This window comes from Anopheles stephensi, chromosome 3 (genome assembly GCF_013141755.1).
Source record: "Anopheles stephensi strain Indian chromosome 3, UCI_ANSTEP_V1.0, whole genome shotgun sequence".
Classification (NCBI taxonomy): Eukaryota; Metazoa; Arthropoda; class Insecta; order Diptera; family Culicidae; genus Anopheles; species Anopheles stephensi.
Genome location: NC_050203.1, coordinates 57,589,344 through 57,605,015, shown reverse-complemented (window position 1 = coordinate 57,605,015; position 15,672 = coordinate 57,589,344). Strand labels below are relative to the sequence as shown.

At 46.7% G+C, this 15,672-nt stretch overlaps 2 protein-coding genes across 15 annotated transcripts in view; one reads left to right on the top strand and one right to left on the bottom strand.

Annotated features, from left to right (window-relative positions):
* The window catches only part of LOC118508954 (neural-cadherin-like), a 293,319-nt gene that overhangs the window by 54,911 nt on the left and 222,736 nt on the right, over positions 1-15,672 (bottom strand). The window lies entirely within an intron of this gene.
* LOC118508955 (uncharacterized protein K02A2.6-like) lies at positions 4,990-10,232 on the top strand. Of its 8 annotated transcripts, none has more exons than XM_036048877.1 (3): positions 4,992-6,093; positions 8,611-9,015; positions 9,190-10,232. In XM_036048877.1, exons 1-3 carry the CDS (start codon positions 5,374-5,376, stop codon positions 9,913-9,915), a joined length of 1,851 nt encoding a protein of 616 aa, XP_035904770.1. In that variant the 5' UTR covers positions 4,992-5,373; the 3' UTR covers positions 9,916-10,232. The 8 variants fall into 8 exon arrangements, with proteins under 8 accessions (XP_035904774.1, XP_035904770.1, XP_035904768.1 ...); XM_036048879.1 differs by adding an exon at positions 8,048-8,461 and having other exon boundaries at positions 5,870-6,008; positions 8,537-10,232; XM_036048878.1 differs by adding an exon at positions 8,048-8,461 and having other exon boundaries at positions 5,870-6,008; positions 8,534-10,232.

Below are 15,672 nucleotides of genomic sequence, written 5' to 3'. Positions count from 1 at the left end.
ATTATTTATGGCATTAGCTTGTGCCTAGCCAGTGCCGATGCGACAAACGAGAATGAGCTTTCCTGGTAGAAGATGTGAAAATTGGAACAATTCTTAGGAACGCAGCGCAAAATGATTGAATAAAGTACGCAGCGGGAATAAAAATGGTTCGGGCGAGCACCAAAAAGGCAGACAAAATTAATCATTACTCGTCTCTTTAAACAATTCGTTGCGTTGCTTGCTTCGGTTGAATTTGCCTGGCACAAGTCTACCGTTGTGGTTTTCGTTGGTTGGCTGCAGGAAAATATTTTATCTTGCTTTTCCTTTACCAAAAAATATATACTCATTTTTACGATCATCATCCACCCGGGCCATTCGTTTTCATTCAGCGTTTTCAAAACTCGCTGTAATAAATCAGCGATATTTCCCTTTGTCCCAGCGGTCTTGTCAGCAGTCATCAGAGTGGAAGGAAAAAGTGAAAAACAAAGAACAGCAGCAGAAAATGTCCTCGTTACACTCCTACGCAGCTTTCACTGCTCGTCTCCAATAAAGCCTCCAGTGGCAAATATTTTCCCATACTTTACGGTGCCTAGTCTTGATTTTTCCGGACCGGGTGACAAAATTGGGCAACCGCAAAAAAAGCCCTGAGACTGAGAAGTGATAAACCTGGACTGAACAGCACTGGATACTTTAGCCATCCATCTGATAAATTCATTTTTCTTCCACCCGTTCCTCTTCTTCCTTCTGAATCACCGTACGGATCGGTTTCGATTGCTAGGTTCTTGTTAACAGCGCGCCAGTAAACAGTAATATTAAACGCTGTAATCAATAATAAATGATTGTTGTCTGTGTTTCGAGGCGAGCGGATGAGATTAAATACAGCGCTCCGTGTCACGCGATCACAGTCAATCGTTACACCTCGAGGCCGGAGTGAACATGATGTCGGTACATATTGGAAGCAATCTCTGGCGAACGGTTCGGATGACGGAGGTTACTGCCATTCGACTTGCGGTTGTCACGGTGTCACCAGGACTCCGGTTTTTGGGGATGTCATTTTAATTTTCTTTTGATATTGTTGTTCCCGGGTGTGGGAGTGAATTTTCACACGCTGTCGCAAAATGAACGCAGTTCGGTAGAAAATTCGATGAAACCGTACCGTTGACGATTTGATTTAAAATCTAATCAGGGACTTTTAAGCGAAATGTCTTTTGAAGCTGAAGTGACGTTCTTTTATTTTCGTTTACTAAGGCAATACATCCTTAAGATTCTTCGTGATTCTGTGCTTTATTTAGTCGTAGAGAGATAATCAGTTCTACGTAAAATTAAATGGTTTGTCATTGATTTCGATATTCGATTCCCAATCCGGCTGAGTACCGACTGCTGCCGATATCGCTTCGGTTACTGGACTGCCTCAAACATGTCTTTTAAATCATCAAATGTTACCAAGAACATGTGAGATCAACGGCAAAGGACTCTTTTGTAATTAAAACTGTGATAATTTATACAATAAAGATTTTTAAATTTCATTTTTGTGTGATTAACTTTTTATTTAAATTGCCATTTTTCAATAACATTGTAATTAACTTTGCTTGTATAAATATCGAAAAAGGAGTAAGGATTAGAGATTTAAAAGGTTTATTTCATGTCTGTCAAAATCTACCTCAACATCCGATGCTCCGATTTTTCTTCCAGAGTCGAGCCTCAAACTAATGTTTTCAGTTGTAACTAATGTTGATGTTGTCCGAAATTTCCATCTGCAAGTTAGGGATGGCCTTCTCATGTGCCAGATAGGAGAAAAAAAATATCCAAAGGATTGAGAAGATGGTGCTTATCCTCGAGTTGGAGATTATAGAGGCGAAAACCTAAATCGTTGTGGCACCAACAACGTCCATTTTAAGAAATTCTTATTGTTGCAGTGATGATGTACCGATAAGTGATTGCTCCTTTACATTCATCGCAAACATCGCCAAAAGCCATCACTGATTTTAACATAGACGTTGAAACATGCGCTAGGGTGCTGATCATCTGACTCTCCATTCAAAACACCTTCTTGGAGTTGGACTTTTGGCCATAGTTGCTGGTCCACATGTAACGAGGTTTTGTGCATGTAAATCCACGAACTAGCACCGGAAGGCCTAGGAAGTTGGATTCACGAGCCGCATCATGAAATACTCCGTCAAAAGAACAAGATGAAGAAGAAGCATAAGGCTGATACTGTATGGAGCATGTATAGACACAGTACTCACAAAACCCTCTGAGACATGTACTCGTAATAAAAAAAATACTATTCCCTCGCAGCCTAGTGCGAGAGGAAGATTCTCAGAAGGATATTTGACAATGGATGAACGGTGATCTCACCATTGTGAGCGAATTAGACGCTAAAGGCTTCAGGGGCCTAGTCATGTTCTGGAAAAGACCTGGATCAAACCAGATTTTACAGTCATTACTTTTACATAGATAAGTGCATTGACAAGCTGTGCTGATAATACGTCATTGATCTGTCAAAATTGTTTAAAATATTTTTTATCCATCATTAACCCATATTGTTTAATGCATCAAAAATTAATAATTAAAAAAAATTTCGCTTGCTTATATTTTCATCTATATAGATCAAAACTGGGGAATGGATTTAATTTCAATCGTTTGGAAATAAAACTGTTAAATCATTTAACAAAAGTGAAATCCATGAAAAATACCCTTCAATTAAAAAAGAGTATTCATGCTTCGTTACCTACTTTTACTGTATAGCACTGGTCTGCCACCATACACAAATTCAAGTATTTCCTAAAATTTTAACACTGCTGTTACTTATCACTGCATGATAGCTTCACCATCCCTAGAATGACTCTATCATCCAGTGATACAGAGTATCATAACCAAGTGCTTTACAATATCATAGCTATCAACTCGTCTGTGCAACAACATGATCCTATCCTTTAGCCAAAGGAACGCTTCCGGAAACTGACTAAAAATTGAGCCATTTTGGTACACACACACACTCACAAAAGAAGCTCGCTGCCACTGCTGTAACAAGCTTACAAGTACGATACCGGAACAGCAAAAGTGATTCGTTCATCAGTGGCACGGGTGGCAAATCAACAGACACAACGCACAACGGCACCGAACCGGTTGGCCGGTTGGCTCGCGCTCTGTCCAAAACGCAGCCTGGTGATTGCTTCGTTAATTGATTATGTCGTCATCAGGAAGGATTAGCAGCACGGGTTGCTAATTTATGGAACGGCGAAAATTTTCGAACCAACTGCTACCGCCCCGGCGAACCGAGCGCCATCGTTCTAGCGCTCTGCACATCGGGCCGAATAAAGCGAACCATCCATTTTCTGTGCTTCGCTGCTGATGTTCGCTCAAGCTGCTTAACTTGACAGTGCGTTCGCTGGGCGAAACATTGGGCAAAGAGGCGCTGAGAAACTACGCGCGGAAGGCACGACGTTACCGGTGAGTTGTCCGGACCGAAAAACATTGGCTTCCGTGCGGGATTACTGGCTAATGATGGAAAACGAATTGGTTCAGCGTGCGAAACATGATGCGGGGGGTTTGCGAGTCCGGGAATGCTGTCCGGAAACTGTGGTATTAAGGCTCAATTAGACGCTAGTTTATCATTGGATCAGCGTTTCGCATCGGAACGTCGTAAATCCGTTACTACGTTGTTTTTTTTCCTTTCCGTTGGACAGTGTTGGCGTTGGTTGATCGAGCTCTTGGCCGAAATCGTGCGCGAAAGCTGTTGCAAGCAAGCGGTTCACGTTAATGCCAGCTGCCTGATGGGAACACAAATCCATATTCGGACGGAAACTTTGACTAACGCTGTTGCTTTAAGGAGTGAATTATAGTGGGCTAATGGGCGGATAGTTATTGTTAACACTTGCGGTAACGTTGTCGGAATGGTTTACCCTTCCCGTAGAATATAAAGCTCCAACCAAAATGTCAACCAACGGTAAATATCTCCCAGAAGGAATGAATAATTTAAACCAAACCCTGCTGCTAGCGTCTTTAAACTTTCTAGCCATTTTTCTCTTCCATCCACACGGACTTCCACTTACATGAGCAATCTCCTACCATCCCCCAAGCAACGGCAAGTGATTTTTAATGGTTCTTTGAAATGTTAGATCCTCCTCGAACTGTTCACTGCTTCTTTTTTTTTGCTCCACCATCTTCGACTTTCCGATCCGTTCGCTTGAAAGACTTGACCGAAAAAGTATTTGAATCCGGCCCGGTGTTGCCGTTCGAGACCGGGGCGAGTGGCTATCACGCCACCGTTGAAGGGAAAGACAAAATCAAATAATGTAATCTTTCTTGTCGTACGGCAAGGAGGGATTTTTTCTTTTTTCGTTCGTTTCTTTCCTGCACGTTCTAGCTCGTTGTTATGTTCAGTCAAGCTTCTCATCACCGGGCACTGTAGTGAGCACTGTTCAATGGGCTTAGTCAAAAATGGAATTGTTCCATAGAACGAGTCCTTCATACGCTGAGCGGGCGGCTTACAATGGAAAACATCACGGAACCGTAGCGTTTCACGTCCTTCCGTGCATTGGTCCATGTCCGAAATGTGACGCCTCTTCCCGCCGGGTCCCTAGGCAAAAACATGAACACTAACCCAGCCTGAATGTTCGGTTTCGGTGAGCTTGGTCACCACTTTGGTTGACTGGAAAATTAAATGTCGATTGAAAAGATAAGGCACCCTGGGAGATGGTTTTTTTTTTCTCTACATTTTGCTATTTTGTTGTTTCACATTTAAAGCAGCTTCATGGTTTGTGGGTTTGTCTCGATTCCCGGAACAAAGTAGGAAGAATGGAGGAAATATTTACAACGCGAACGCCATAGTAATATTACCACGCTTCCAGAGAGCATTTACCAAAGCGCCCCGGAGAATGTCCGTGTCAAGTATTTAGCATTCGAGCGTTTTATTTACGGTGCAAATGACGCACCAAGAGCCTACCGGGAAAAAGGTGGCATAAAGCTAAGGTTCATCCTTCATGTTGAGTGTATACTCGACCAAGCAGCGGAGGCCCGGACCGTAACACCGTTACTCGGTCCTGTCAACGGATGACAGCGATCGACGTGCCATGCGGTTCATCCTTCGTGTTCGGGCTTCGGGACCGATCGGCCTCTTTCTTGATCCAGCCGCTGCCGAGACAGGACGCGTTAGACGAGCGAAGTTTTAGCGTGTGTGTGTGTGCGTGTGTAATAAGTGTAATAAGTGTAATGTAATAAATAAGTTTTAATTTGTTGTAAACCGCAATCGTCCGCGTACCGGCATCATTGTCTCCCCCGATATCACCAACATAAAAGTGGCGACGAGGAAATTTGGTAAAAAAAAAAAAGTGATACACACGCAGAGCAACAATTCCTTCCTCACGCAAACGCCGTCGTACGGACTCATCGATGGAGGAAGAGCAGCGCCGTCTCTCGCAGCAGTTCGAAACCCCGGGTACTGCGTTACTACAACCCGGATACGGCCAACCGCTCCCGCCAAACGCTCCAGCGGTCGAGCAGCAGGGATCTCAAGCGTCCTCGGTACATTTTTCGCCATCGCTATCATCAGCGCCCACAAGCCTTCATCCGCCATCGCTCGCTCCAGCCGCTTCGATGCAGCACCCGCCATCGCTACCAGGCGTGTCACAAAACGGTGAGCCAACAATGTATCAAATAATGCAGCTTCTACGCCAATTAATGACAAAAATTGAGCAACAGCCGCCAGCATCACTGCCCACAAACGCATCGCAGCAGCAGCTACCAGTAGTGCATCCGCCAAGTGCATCACAGCAGCAACCACTAGTATCGGAAATCGCGTCGCAGCCGCAGCAGCAGCATCGGTCAGCTCCAGCCAATCCGGAGCAAATCCTGGACTCGCTGGCGAGAAACATCACCGAATTCCGCTTCGAGGCTGAAGCCGGTCTAACGTTCGAGGCGTGGTACTCGCGCTACGAGGATCTGTTCGTCAGTGATGCAGCCAGGATTGACGATGCGGCCAAGGTACGAATGCTTATGCGGAAGCTAGGATCAATGGAGCATGAGAGGTACGTGAATTACATTTTACCCCGTAATCCCCGCGATTTAACATTTGAGGCTACCGTGGAAAAATTGAAGGCCATTTTCGGCAAGGCAGAATCCCTTTTAGCTAAACGCTACAAATGCATGCAAATCGTCAAAACGAAAGCTGAGGATTTTTTGGCCTACGCATGTCGAGTCAATCGGGCATGTGTTGATTTTGAGCTGAACCGCATGGGTGAAGAACAGCTCAAGTGTCTGATTTTTGTATGTGGGCTGAAAGAAGACACGGATAGAGATTTTCGGGTAAAGCTGCTCTCGCGTATCGAGGAACATGCTGAAATCACCCTCGAGCAATTATCGGCGGAGTGTAGTCGTCTGGTGGCATTAAAGAAGCAAAATGCGATGATCATTGGAGAAAAAGAGGAGCGAGTGTTGGCAATTCAAAATGGCGCGCGCCGTAGCCATCATGGGTTTCGCGGCAAAGGATTGCGCTCGCGTCCCATACATCGTGATGACCGGTCGGGAAAACCAAGTAACCCTTGTTGGTTCTGTGGAGCTTTGCATTGGGTGAAGGATTGTCCGCATACTAACCATAAGTGTCGTGAATGCGGTGAAGTTGGTCATCTGGAGGAACGCTGCCGCAAGCAGAAGCATCGGGCTGGCCGAAAGTTTTATCGCCCAACGCGATTTGCTAAAACCGTCACGGTGTGCAGCGTACGGGCTAGTCGCAAGTTTGTGGAAGTTTCCATCAATGGAGTTGGCATCCGGTTGCAGCTAGATACGGGTTCAGATATATCGGTCATAGGTCGTTCAGCGTGGGAGAAAGTAGGGAAGCCGTCATTGGTGCAGCCTACCGTTTGCGCAAAGACTGCCTCTAATGAAAGGCTGGAGCTACTTGGCGAGTTTAGAGCAGAGGTTGCCATTTGCAATGCTACAAAGCCGGCGATCATCCGTGTGGCTCAAGTCGATTTATTGTTACTGGGAGCAGACTTGATTGACCTTTTTGCTCTTAGCGCCGTTCCAATGGATGTGTTTTGCGCCAAAGTTTCGACGACCGCACAGATTCAGATTCTCTGCAAGGAGTTGCAGAGCCGTTTTCCGGAAGTTTTTCGTGGCACAGGGCTTTGCACGAAAGCGCAGATCAAGCTGCAGCTTAAGGATAATTGCCGTCCAGTGTTCCGCCCGAAGCGACCGGTTGCATACGCAATGCAGGCTACAGTAGAGGAAGAGCTCGATCGCCTGGTCAAGATGAATGTGATCACACCTGTTGATTACTCGGAATGGGCGACACCAATAGTCGTCGTACGCAAAAGCAGTGGAGCTATTCGAATCTGCGGCGATTATTCGACGGGATTGAACGATGCGTTGCGTCCGCATGAATATCCGTTACCGCTCCCCGATGATATTTTTGCAAGATTGGCCCATTGCAAATTTTTTAGCAGAGTGGATTTGTCAGACGCATTTTTGCAAGTTGAGATTGAAGAGCGTTACAGGCCCCTTTTAACGATCAACACGCATCGAGGTCTTTACCTTTACAATCGTCTGCCTCCTGGATTAAAGGTTGCGCCAGCCGCGTTCCAGCAGATAATGGATGCGATGCTCGCCGGATTGTGTTACACTTCTGGCTATCTGGACGACGTTGTTGTCGGGGGAAGAACTGAAGAAGAGCACGATGAAAATCTCAACAAGGTGCTTCAGCGTATTAAAGAATTTGGGTTTACTATCAAAGCTGAGAAGTGTGCTTTTAAGACGCATCAGATAGAGTACCTCGGGCACATAATTGATCGTACTGGCCTTAGACCGAATCCAAAGAAAATTTATGCTATTGTAAACCTACCAGCTCCATCAAATGTGAATGAAGTCCGCTCGTTTTTGGGTGCCATTAATTACTACGGAAAATTTGTGCCTAACATGCGGAATTTGAGATACCCCCTGGATAACTTGTTGAAAGATGGCAATCAGTTTGTATGGACGAAGCAGTGCGGAGAGGCCTTCAGAAAGTTCAAGGAAATATTAAAGTCTGATCTGCTTCTGACACATTATGACCCTACGGCTGAAATTATAGTAGCCGCAGACGCCTCATCGGTTGGGCTCGGAGCCACCATTAGCCACAAGTTTCCGGATGGATCAATAAAGGTGGTGCAGCACGCGTCACGGGCTCTAACGAAAGCAGAAGAGGGGTACAGCCAGATTGACCGCGAAGGACTGGCTATCATCTTTGCAGTAACCCGATTCCACAAGATGCTTTATGGCAGGCATTTCCGCCTCCAAACCGACCACAAGCCATTGCTGCGCATCTTTGGATCAAAAAAGGGAATTCCTGTGTATACTGCCAACCGGCTGCAGCGGTTCGCTCTAGCGCTGCAGCTATACGACTTCGAAATCGAGTACATACCCACGGATAAATTCGGCAATGCAGACCTGCTGTCGCGGCTCATCAGCAAGCACGCGAAACCGGAGCAGGAGTACATGATCGCGAGTATTGAGCTTGAGGAGGCTGTAAATCACGTAGCCATACATTCGCTAAAAGTCTTTCCGATTCATTTTAGAGAAGTTGCAGCAGCTACGAAAAAGGACCCTCTACTGCGCGAAGTGTACCGCTACGTCCAATCGGGTTGGCCAGGTAAGGTCAGTTATGGTGCGGAATTGGCCCAATTCCACAACAGAAGGGAAGCACTGACGACCGTTGGCGACTGTATCCTCTTCGGAGAGAGGATTGTGATTCCCGCAGCTTTGCAGCAGAGATGCCTTAGACAGCTTCATCAAGGGCATCCGGGCATCCAGCGAATGAAGGCGATTGCACGCAGTTTCGTGTATTGGCCATCATTGGACAGCGACATCGCCGATCGAGTTGCTTCATGCGAAGCATGCCAGGCTGCGGCGAAATCACCACCATCCCAGATACCATCATGTTGGCCGAAGCCACCTGGGCCTTGGCACCGCGTACACATCGATTACGCTGGACCTGTGGAGGGAGCCTATTTCCTGATTGCGGTAGATGCCTACTCCAAGTGGCCGGAAATCATTAAAACTGCAAGTATTACCTCATTCGCTACAATATCTATTTTGCGAGGAATATTTGCCAGATTTGGACCGCCAGTTACATTGGTCAGCGACAACGGTACCCAGTTCTCCAGCGAGGCCTTCAAGGAGTTCTGTGAGTGTAACGGCATCGACCATGTTCGCACACCGCCTTTTCATCCACAGTCCAACGGCCAGGCAGAGCGATTTGTGGATACCTTCAAGCGATCACTGAAGAAAATACGGGCGAGGAACGTGTCCCTTGAAGAGGCCCTGGACTTGTTTCTTCTCACGTATCGCTCAACACCAAATCCTGCTTTGGACCAGCGCACACCAGCCGAAGTGATGTTTGGAAGAACGACCAGGACAATTCATCATCTATTGCGCCCTCCTGCAGCATCGGAGTCTACAGCGAAGGATGACTTTCGTGAATGCCAGCCTGGTGATTTAGTGTATGCCAAGGTGTATCGGGCAAACTCTTGGAATTGGATAGCAGGGAGGATTGCTCGCAGAATTGGCAACGTCATGTACGAGGTTGTGTCGCACGACCAGAGAAGACTTCGACGTCATGTGAATCAGCTCCGCCGCCGTGTCGCTAGCTCATCAGAACGGAACGAGATGGATCAGCACCAATTTCCCCTTAGTTTACTTTTAGATGAGATGAGTTTGACGTCTCGTCAGCAGTCGCCGTCCGCTTCGCTGCCAACGGAGCCAGCCTCATCTTCAGCAGCACCGGCGCTGACAGGGGTTCAGCGAGCACCGGCATCATCGCCAGCATCATCCGTGCAACCGGAGGTACAACGAGCGGCTTCGTCTAGTGGCAGCAGCAACACCCAGCAGACACAGCTACCACGACGATCTTCTAGGACTAGAAGACTGCCTCGTAGGTTCAGCGCGTATCGGCTGAATTAAAAGGGGGAGGTGTTGAGTGTATACTCGACCAAGCAGCGGAGGCCCGGACCGTAACACCGTTACTCGGTCCTGTCAACGGATGACAGCGATCGACGTGCCATGCGGTTCATCCTTCGTGTTCGGGCTTCGGGACCGATCGGCCTCTTTCTTGATCCAGCCGCTGCCGAGACAGGACGCGTTAGACGAGCGAAGTTTTAGCGTGTGTGTGTGTGCGTGTGTAATAAGTGTAATAAGTGTAATGTAATAAATAAGTTTTAATTTGTTGTAAACCGCAATCGTCCGCGTACCGGCATCATTGTCTCCCCCGATATCACCAACATAAAACTTCAGATTGCTACTCCCGGGAATTGAACGTTTGTGAGTAATTTTACGAAACATTTATCCATTAGCGAACATCCTTTCACCACTGCAGTGAGTTATTATGTTTTTCAATAAGTATTGCCCAAGTGTAAGTGTGCGAGAGCAACAGCGTAATGACGGGCATCAGGCAGAGAGCGAAAAAAAAATGGAAGTCAAGAAAACTTTCTGCATAGGAATCCCATCGATGAGCTCGCTCATAAATGTGGATCCCGTTTGCCGCGAGGTCCGTTCGCATGACTTATGGCCCATTAATAATTAACATCAATGAACAAGTTTTAGCATCCTGCCCCGGCTTTTCCCATCCCGCCGCTTCCGGGTCTCCGGGGCCAGAGAAAAGCAAGCAAAACGAGCGCTAAATCCTTTCAAACAAACGATCTCCTATTTGGTGGCTGTTAATCTTCACCGTCTTCGTCGATGGTACACGGCCATTCCTCGGTGGTGAAATTCCGGTTCGGAAAAGGGGGGTCGAGTCTGGTGGGAAAGGCTGGCGGCGTCCGGGACAGCAAAACTTTCCGCCTGAACGACCGATAAAACCTAAATTATCGCAAACATCATCAGGCATTAGCTTGGCGCTCAAGTGCTCTCGCAGGACCGATCATAGGAACTCATTGCCCCGTCCAAGTAGCCTACCGGGCGTGTTTTGTCATTGCACCTCGTTCGATCCTCACTTGCTGGAAGTAAATTCGGTCCTGCTTCCTCTCTCTCTCTCTCTCTCTATCTCTCGAACACATGCCGTATGTCATGCCCAATGCTTGGTGGCAGTATGTGAAAATATGCTGCCTGGCGCATACGAACGTCGTCGTCCCTAGCGTTTCGTAGTGTCGCACGCCAGGCCTTCGTCGCCTTTCCCGCGAGTGCAATAAATAATCGTAAATGGGTTTCGTTCGGCACATTTAAAGCTCGCTTGATTCGCTAACAGTGCGATGAAATATGTTTCCGTCAAACTTTCGCATCAACTACCCCGTGAACGTGAGCGCTTCTTTGCACCCTTTCCGTGTACTGCTGCTGAACGCTGGCTGCTGGTGGGAGACGGGCATTGTTTTTCATCCTTACTGCTACCGGGACGAAGTTCCAGAGCTATAGCAGTTCTGCCAGGGCATGCCTCTGGACCAACGCACGTTCGATAAGAACTGGAGGTGATAGAATCTTTGCTTCAGAAAAAACCCACACACACACACACACACACACACACACACACACACACACACACACGCGATTCAAGTGAAGCGTTTTCGGTGTCAGGACTTTGGTGGGAGAAAGCAAATAAAAACAAGAGCCAAACCATTTTCGGTTCCCGGAAATATGTTTTGCAGCGCTATTTTAGCACCACGCGGACCTGCCGGAAGATATGCGCGATTGTGGGGCGAAAAAATGCGCGACTACACACATCCGCAACAAGAAAAAACTCTAAACGAAACTTCGACTCCCATTTTCTCCCAACGTGTTCGTTTAGAGCGTGGCGAAACAACATTGGAATTTTTATTATATCCGTTGATAAAGTTTTATCAACGCCACACACACACACGCACGCGGGAGGAGAGAACTGAACTGGATAGAGCACACAAGGGTGCCACCACCAAGATAGATCGGTAGCCCTTGTGAGCTAATGGTGGCCCCGTTTGGCGCGAAAGAAGTTGTGAGCGAAAAGATAGATTGGAAAATACGAGAATGGATAAAGTAATGAACATGAGAGCAGCAAATTTCAACCCTCACCCTCACGGAAACAAGCTCGAACCTGATTGTGTACACTACTGGATGCACCCCAAACACACACACACACAGCAGCTACAGAGACTGATGGTCTGATGGCAGAGAAATTCAAAGACAGAAAGGAAGAACGTTATAAAAAATCGGGCTCTCTGGGAGCTTCCCGCAGTGATAAGGTATTTTTAGCGCTAACCACAATCTAGACAAGCGTGCCATGGTTTTATCTGTTGCAGATAACTCACCGCTGAATGTAACATGTTCCCGTGGTGCGATGGTTACGAAAGAAAACCATCCAAAATGGCGCCCGTTTTATCAATTTCCAACTACGAAAACCCGAATCTCTGTGTGCGGTGTTTAACAACCGCAAAAAGTACGCAAATGAGCTCTGGTTGCTTGAGATACATATTAGCAGACATAAACTTTTCTCCCTCCAGTTTAAAAAGTAATCATTTTTGACTTCCCAAGCAGCAGCAGCAGCAGCATGTTGTGTTCTATTAGAATACTTGTTGTAGATTATCCTTGAAGGTGGCGAGAGGTGTGGCCCGATGCCCATCCGAAAGTTGTTTCGATGGTACTTCCGGGACCAGAAGCGATGGGAATGAGCGTGACGGTGGAGCGGTAGAAAATGATTTTAAAATAAGGACCGCCCTCGGGGGATGCTTCAAGGTACATGTACACATGCTTTATAGGAAAAGCATTCCCCCTTCGATTCCGACGCTACCGAAACCTTCCAAAGAGACATGGTTGAGACAAAACAACAGGAATGAAGAAAAAAAAGCTGGAGAACCTTGGAAGAAGTTTCACTCGGGCTTTTTACCCTCAATCCTCGGACCGGACTCGGGCTCAAGAATCTCACCCGGGGACGGTTGGGATTGGAGCGTAGCAAAAACTGAGCAAAAACAGCAAGTAAGACCAAGCAAAATTAAATGTTGACAGGCCGCCCGGTGCTACATCACGAGGGTAAAAGTTTCCGAATCCCAGGATGCCGGTGTCATTTGGCGTTTTTTTTTTTGTACCTCCGAGTTTCCTGCACCTTCACCACTCGATTGGCTACTCGATGGTGAGCATCGAAAGTCCGCTCCAACCGCTATTCGGGTGAGTGCGGGAGCAAATTGAGGCCTCGTAAAGTTTATAACAGAATCTGATAGCAGTGGCCGTGTAGGAGTGGGAAAAAATAAATACAAAACTGTCCCCGAAAAAGTACAAGTTTTCTTCGGCCTGCCACAGAGGGGAGCGGGTAAAAGGGGACAAGACCGGTGGGGGGGACAGGAAATTGTGTCGGAATTCTTCGGCAGGTCAAACGACGGACTGCTCAAACTGCTCATTTTGAACATGCTTGAAAATGGGCCGAATCTGTTGGACATCGGTAGAAAAAGTTGCTCCAACTGATGTATTTAGTGATTAAACATCAAAGCTGGCATGAAATTCAATCAGTCGAGCATCGGGCGCTTCAGAAGGATCGAAGATATTTTTGGAAATTATGGGAAGAAGTTATCTTTCCTTGGGATGGATTTTCAAACATTCAAAATGTGAGGTAATGCAGACGATATAACTAGAAGATGTGAGTAGCTTATTCATTAAATGAGATCCCTAGGTCGCTAGACGTTGCCAACCGCTGACCAAAGCATCCAATTAAGAAAGAGTCAAATTATCATAAAAAGCTCATGGGAGGTACAGAGCAATCATCAAGCTTGTAAAATTATGATACAACCCATTAAACGAGTGTCAACGTGTTCTGTGCAATTTACGCCGCAAGTTTGACGACTCTTGCCACGGCACCAGTGCGTGCGGTAGCATTATAGTTCCTTATGTTTTATAACTTGCGAGTTGAGCCACCCCACAAATTTGATGCAGTTTTGTTAATTCGTTTATTATGATGGCTATTGCTGCCCATGCAGTCATGCTCATGCTGCATCCGGAAGCTGTGTCGCCAGTTTTTCCCACCAGCGAAACTACTTCCCAACTTCATCAAAACCGCAAACTGTGCCACCAGTAAAATTTACAACCAAACGACCAAAGGCACATTAAAGGGCAGCCAGCATAAGGAAATGAGTCGTTTATGGTTTCGGTAAAACGCCTGCAAATAACCACAAACCCGAGGCGATCTTGCCATGCTGTGTCGCCACCGCTGCCGGGAGCAGTGGAAGTAGTAAAAGATTCACACTTGATTGCTCGTATTATTCTGCAATTTTCTACTGCCACCGTTTAGCAGAGCTCATTAGCTGTAGCTAAGCTTCCCTCTGGCAGAGATCCCGAGGATCGTGAGGTGGTACGGTGAAGCATTCGCCGCCTTCACCGGCTAAGGGCTTAGTGTTGAAAGATTTGTTCCTGCCTGCTGCAAATCACGGCACTGTCAGCCTAGACGCTAAGCGACGGCAGCAAGAAGCGTTATTAATGCTCCCATCGTCTTGAGCTGCGGTGTCTTCTGTCATGCGGCCAAGCTGTGCCAAGACGAACAAGACTCCACACCCCAGGATGTGGAACACCCTTCATTGCATTCGGCTCCCGCGAAGGGCATAAATGCAAATGTAAATAAAATAAATTATGCCATTTTAATCAGAATTAAGCGACGTATAATTTGTGATGCTGTCTCTCTCACTCTCTCGTTCTGTCAACCATTAAGCACGCGGGTTGAAGGCCACTGTAGGTTTCACTGTAAGGCAAACGCCAGCGGAGACAAGCAACGCAACGGTTGGGAATTTTGCACCGTTGCGGTCCACAAATCGAAACCGGCCTTGGCACCGGCAGTCGTACCGCACGTCCGACCGTGCGGCTCCATTGCCAGGTGGAGATATTTAATTAAATGATTATAATACTCTGTCATTATTATAATTGCATACTTAATTAATGGCAGCCGATTTTGCGACGGATGCGAAATTTGCTGCTTGCGCTTGCGACCCAGCACCGTTGATGGATGACGATGGCAAGGATTGAGGTTAAATACAAGGCCTTGCGGTGAAAACATTACTGGCATTTCTGCCTCGAGCCACGTTGCGCAATGGAAACGAATGATCAAACGACGTTTTTTGGGGAAGGGGAAACGGCACATTTTAAGCCTGCTCAAATGGAATGAACAGAAAAAAAACTGTAGCTCAACTTTGCGCTTATGCGGGATGACGCCAAACGAAGCAATTAAGCTAATCGTTTAAGGAATGTTAAGAATTTTTAATCGTCATACGTTACTGTTGGTAAAGTTTCCTGACAGTTGTAGTTCAAAAAGCTGCTCAAAAAACACTCGCTTTTCAATTATTATAATCATTCGTAAATGAACCAACAAATTTGAGAATCGAAAATTGAATATCTGATACTGTTAAGCTGTGCATTAAATGAGCTTTTCGAGAATCGCAACTCATACGCACAACCCCGGTTTAACATCATCATCATGCCTTGAAGGAGCCGTACCAACACTTCCATTTTTTCCAACCGGAGAGGATCCCATTACCTCGAAAACACATTTCACCGGGTCGCTTCCTTCACTGATGCCACTCCAAAATTGTGCCCGTGCGGGTTTGCAATGAGCGTAACGCTGCTTCTTCCCGTTCCATAGCCGATGGTCGTTTGGTTGCTTCTGTCTCCCACTCTCACTCTTTACCTCCCTCTCTCTCTCTCTCTCCCTTACACTTTTGGAAGGAAATTCGATTCGCAGGAACGGAAAATCGTTATCAAAATAATTAAATTAAAACATCGCCC